A 5,298-nucleotide genomic window follows, 5' to 3' on the forward strand; every position below is an offset into this window, starting at 1 on the left:
TCCAACTAAAATAAAATCTTTATTAACAGTATGCCAAATTTTACAGAATTTCAGAAAAGCAAGAAAATTTTGGTTTCTGTGCTCATGTTGACATTATAAAATGTCAAAAAACACTGATATTTTCCTTCAAGCACACACAGATTACTTTAGCTTTTTTCATCAGGGTGCTTACAATCATAAAACTATAGGGAGCCACCTTAACTGGTTTTATACAGATACTTCATTAAATAGACACCTTCTGTGGTCACTGTTGTGTCCATATTAATGAGGTTTGAGTTGATACATTTTGTACAGAATATCTAATTGTGTATATATTTGGCTTAGATATATCTCTTTGGTTTACCTCATAATAATCTCTAAATTACTACTAATAATTCATAACAATGTTCTCCTTTGAAAACCAGACTTACCTGAGCATAATATCTAATAATTATTGTTCAAATATTCAAGATACTGAGACCTAGAAATCAGACCTAACCTGAAAGCAAATTTATACACATACAGCAATAGTTTTGTAACCACAGCTCGGTTTCTCTCTTGCTAGGTCATGCTTAGAATTTGCTCCAACAAAAATTGAATGCAGTATAAATATAGTACAAGTCATTTGAAAAAGAACTCAAAGTATTTCTTGAATAAGTAATGTAAATAACCAGTGAATTCTGATGACCCTTCAAATATTAGCAATATGCTTCGAGAAAGAAATTTGAGATCCCCCTTTGTCAGCAAGTTAGAGTAAGATTGTGTCAATTTATCTAACCAATAGCATGAATCCCTTCCCAAATGATGGGGGAAATACACTGGGCTTTCTTAGCAGTCTCCCTAAGTTTCTGGATAATTTCTATGTTAGCCTCTAAGAATGTTTTGGACCTGTAGGTGATGTTGTGCTTCTTACAAAGCTCCTGGATTTTGACCTTCGCCTCACGTAGCCTGTGACGTGGCAGGCGTGGGAAAAGGTGATGCTCAATTTGGAATTGCAGACCGCCATGGATGAAGTCCAGCCATGGGTAGCACTCAATGTCCATAGTTGTTGCCAGTTGAGAAAGGAGGAATTCACTGCTCTTGAAAGCATCTAGAGGGTGACCATGATAGGTTTCCATCGAGAAGTGACTCAGGGTGATCTGAATGTGAAGGATTCCAGCGAGGAAATGTGCCACAAATACAAAGATGAACAAGGAAGTCCAACTTGGTAGGAATGAGCAGAGGTAAATATACCAAGTCCAAAAGAACACCAAGCCAAATACTTCAAAATATTTATTTTGTCCCCTGGGTAATGAAAACACCAACAGAAAGCTCTGTGCGTACAAATTATACCGTGCAAGACCCATTATCAAGTAATACAGCCAGTGCTGGTAAGAAACAAAGAACTTGGCCAGCCCATCAAAGTAGAGAATCTTCTCATGGTACATTGACCTCACTGACTGAAAAAACTTGTCTGTAATGGCTAGTACAGGAAGGTGCTGAATATCTGGATCAAACTCAACTGAGTTTGTCACAATGTGATGAGCATTGTGGCTTTTCTTCCACCATGCAATGCTGATTCCTGTAGTCATGTTGCCAACAAAAATGCCTATATTACTGTCTGTCTTCAAATCATGAGTGACGGCAGTGTGACCAATGTCATGTCCAATAAAAGCCATTTGTTGCCAAAACACTGCCATGGATATGGACGAGGCTACTTGTATGTAAACATTGTTGCTGAAAACAACACCATAAATGAGCAGAGCAAATATGACGCTCAAATTGATTCCATGTCCAACGTAGAACCAATCTGTTGTAACAAAAATGAAAAATAAATAAATAAATAAATACATGTTTACAAGAAGAAAAGGAAGTGCAATTTTTTTCAGATGGGCTGGGGGTTCTACATGATACTCTTAGAACTTCTAGAAGTGTCTAGGGATCATTTCTGTCTTCTAAGAAATGGTTCTTAAAACACACAGAAGAGAATTTACAGACATAATGCAATGTAATCAGGATTCTCAGCGAATTCTTAGATGAGGGAAAAGGTGTTATGAGATGTGTAGTTCCAGAGAATATCCATACCTCCCCCACAGAAGGGATTTTTTCCAAGACCCCCCCATCCCTCTGGAAATTCCAATTAAACTTGATACATTTCTTTCAATTTTTTGGTCTTAGAGAACCCCCCACCCCCCAGGAAATTCCCATCCCTTCTGTGGGGGGAGTATGGTTACTTTCTGGTGCTGCACATCTCTTTGTACGTGGTGGAACTGAAGTTGTCTGGAACTAGATAAGAATTTGTAATAACTTTTGCACATGTTTTTTTCATGGCTCATGAGATGTATGCTTCTATCATTATGGATGAATCCTTGCACTAATGATAATAAAAAATATAAAGCTGTTTTGAGAAGGGTTGTGGGATGAAAGCGTCAAGCTTACGCAACAAGACCAAATGGTAGTCTGGGTATTGCCTGGAATTTTACATATCGCTGTAGAGGAAATCTACAAATTTGAATTTTTACATGTGAAGTATTGACAAGAACACAGAAGATTTCTGCTCATAAGACAATTTTCCTGTAGCTTTTCTTTACTGATATCTGACTTTAATTGAAAATTCTTCTAAAATTCAGTGTGGTGAAAAGAACCTCGAGCTGAAGTTAATTTCATGACTTTAGCACATCACCTTAAAACAGTTTTTCCAAATGTTTCAAAAGGAAGTAGGGAGCACAGACAAAATTGTGCAACTTTTTGATTTGGAATATTTGTCACAAGCTAGCTTTTAATATTTATGGACATTGCCATTATTAAGTAGAGAATAATACATACGCACACATAGATATGGAATTTCTCTAATAGTGTTCAACTTGATATCTCATCTCAAGAGTGAGCGCAGCAAATGAGCGAGATATCAAGTTGAACACGAGAAGAAAAACTCCGTATCTACAAGCAACCATGTATTATGTCGATTATATAAACATACTAATGACGACGTTTTTGACGATTTTCCGATGATTTCCGCACAATTTCCCAAAATTTCTGAAGATTCTCCAAAAGATTTCCAGAAGGCCAGACGAACATTTCCGAAAATTTCCGAAGATTACCGAAGATTTCTGAAGATAACTAAAGATTGCCAAAGATATCTGAGAAAGACCCAATGATGTTTCGATCATACATCAACACATTTAAGTGCAATTAAAGGGATTTATTATGTAACCATAGTGATGGTGATCTTTTCACACGTGAAAATAACATGGAAGATATCATGTTTTTGCACAAAGCTCACCTGGTATTTCATAGGTGTTTATATAATAATAAGGTTTATCACGGAAAATATCTTCAGCCTGACCAAATCAATTATAACTCCAACAACATGACAGAATTGAAGCCAGTTTAATCACCAACTTTTTTTATAATTTATGGAAAAAATATGCAAATTTCACTTGCCAATGTCTTAAAAACTACTAGTAATTTAAATGTAAATGTACATGTAATTCATCCCAAATCATATGCAAGATGACATATGCAACATAATTTTTAAGCATATGACAGTCACAAACAAAGATTTTTCTCAAATGAAATTATATTAATCAAGTTTAGTTTTTTTTGGCACTCGGTTTTTTCTGCATGATTGAATGTAAGCTTATTATGTCAACACACCGCAGAAATGAAATTTGCAAAATGAGATGAAAGCAAGCAAGTCTTGGAGAATGGCAAAAACGGCCTCAAATCTACTTTAGCATGTAAGCGGATAAAAAAAAAGAGACTTGACTTAATCTTCAATTTTTCGGGTCGGTTGTTAAAAATTAACCACCGCCTCTTAGTCCATCTAATACATGTAAGTTACTGACGATCAAAACCGAAAAATTAAAAAATTGTGTAAATAATCTCGACACAACTGCAGTGCTTTTAACATGAGTTTGTTTATTGATAATTCAAATAATAAAACGAAATAGCTGCACAACCACTCCCAAAAACATGAAACCGTCGTATTTGTTCCCTTGATATGGCGCGATTTTATCGCTTGCCGCCGGCGTTTATACAGCAAAGACTCAAACTGAAACTTGAAAGCTGAAAAGAAGGAAGCCATTTTATGCATTGCAAATAGTCAAAAATAATATAAATTACAAATCAAGGACGGAGGTTGTGAAAAATTAGATTCTCCCGTGATTTGATCTGTGAGGTATACAATTTCTCAATAAAGGAGAGTGACATTTCATCATTTCCCATCTCGCTGAAAAAAAATTCTCGAAAGGATCGTGCCGGGGGGTGGTTCGTACCGGTAAATTCGTAATTCGTACCTAGGTGTGAAAAATGTTTCATCTTCAAACATCAGGCTTGGGTAAAAGTCAACTACAGCGTCAAGAAAACTCTAAATTGCTAGTGAATGCATGAAAAGCTAGTGACAAAAGATCAACTTACAGTTGGTGTCAAGACCGCGCTCAATCTCCTCTCGTACTTTTTGGAAGTCTTTGACCAAACTACACTCCTGTACCGTCTTTTCGCATTCGTTTTTGACTTCGCCGATCTTAAAGGCAGGCAGCTTCTTCTCAGTAACCCACGATAGATGAAAGGCTTTGAACACATCCGTACAGTCATGACCAGCCATATATCTTATTGGTAGTTCTCCACCAGGATGATGTGAAGCCCACCGGCTCAAATCATAAACTCCGCCGTCGATAACTATCCAATAATCGCCTTTACGGTTGTGCTGCTTCACCTCATCGAGGCTGTAGTACTTCGTTTTCTTCATTCTGAGGAAATAATGACGAAAATTCCCGTCACAAAGGTCGACTGGCCGTTGTTTCAGGCCTTGCTACGACCGCATGGGAAATTCTCGTAATGCTTTATGACATAAGTTAACAGCTCCAGGTCCGGGCAGCTGGCTGTATATTGCAAATCGCGCGCTGATTGGTTGATAACAATGGCGCAATAAACCTGGACCAATCAGAAGTGAGGATTTCTAAATAGCTTTGTAGTGGAAAGCCCGGTCTGCTTCCTGAACTTGAACTTGGGCACGAGGCTTGTCAATGCTAGTATCGCCGAGTAAAGTTACTAGATGAATTTTGTAACGATTCAAGCTGGTTTGGGCAGTGTTAATTACCAGTTAACTAGAATCACACAAGGCAACTGATGGGAAAGGTTCCGTTAAAGTTTATTTCGTGTTCATATCACTCCCCCGTCCGCAAGACCGTCAGACTACTGCGTGTGACCCACTAAGACCGTGCGTGATAACTTAATTATAACACTATTGATTAGCGTTCAGCTGTGACGAATTTTAGTTCATTGCAGCAACTTTTACATAACAAGTTGTTTTTTTTAACAGGAAACTTTGAACTGGAG

General features: G+C 37.4%; 1 protein-coding gene across 2 annotated transcripts in view; it reads right to left on the bottom strand.

The window, feature by feature from the left end:
* The window catches only part of LOC145483367 (uncharacterized), a 15,538-nt gene continuing 10,240 nt past the window's right edge, over positions 1 to 5,298 (bottom strand). For both annotated transcript variants that reach the window (XM_081461869.1, XM_081461868.1), the window contains exons 2-3: positions 4,378 to 4,709; positions 1 to 1,768 (exon numbers count right to left, since the gene is read on the bottom strand). In XM_081461869.1, coding sequence (XP_081317995.1) covers positions 753 to 1,768; positions 4,378 to 4,708 — 1,347 coding nt within the window. In that variant the 5' untranslated portion in view covers position 4,709 and the 3' untranslated portion in view covers positions 1 to 752. The remainder of the gene's footprint in view (positions 1,769 to 4,377; positions 4,710 to 5,298) is intronic.

The sequence above is a fragment of the Orbicella franksi genome, chromosome 4 (assembly GCF_964199315.1).
Source record: "Orbicella franksi chromosome 4, jaOrbFran1.1, whole genome shotgun sequence".
NCBI lineage: Eukaryota > Metazoa > Cnidaria > Anthozoa > Scleractinia > Merulinidae > Orbicella > Orbicella franksi.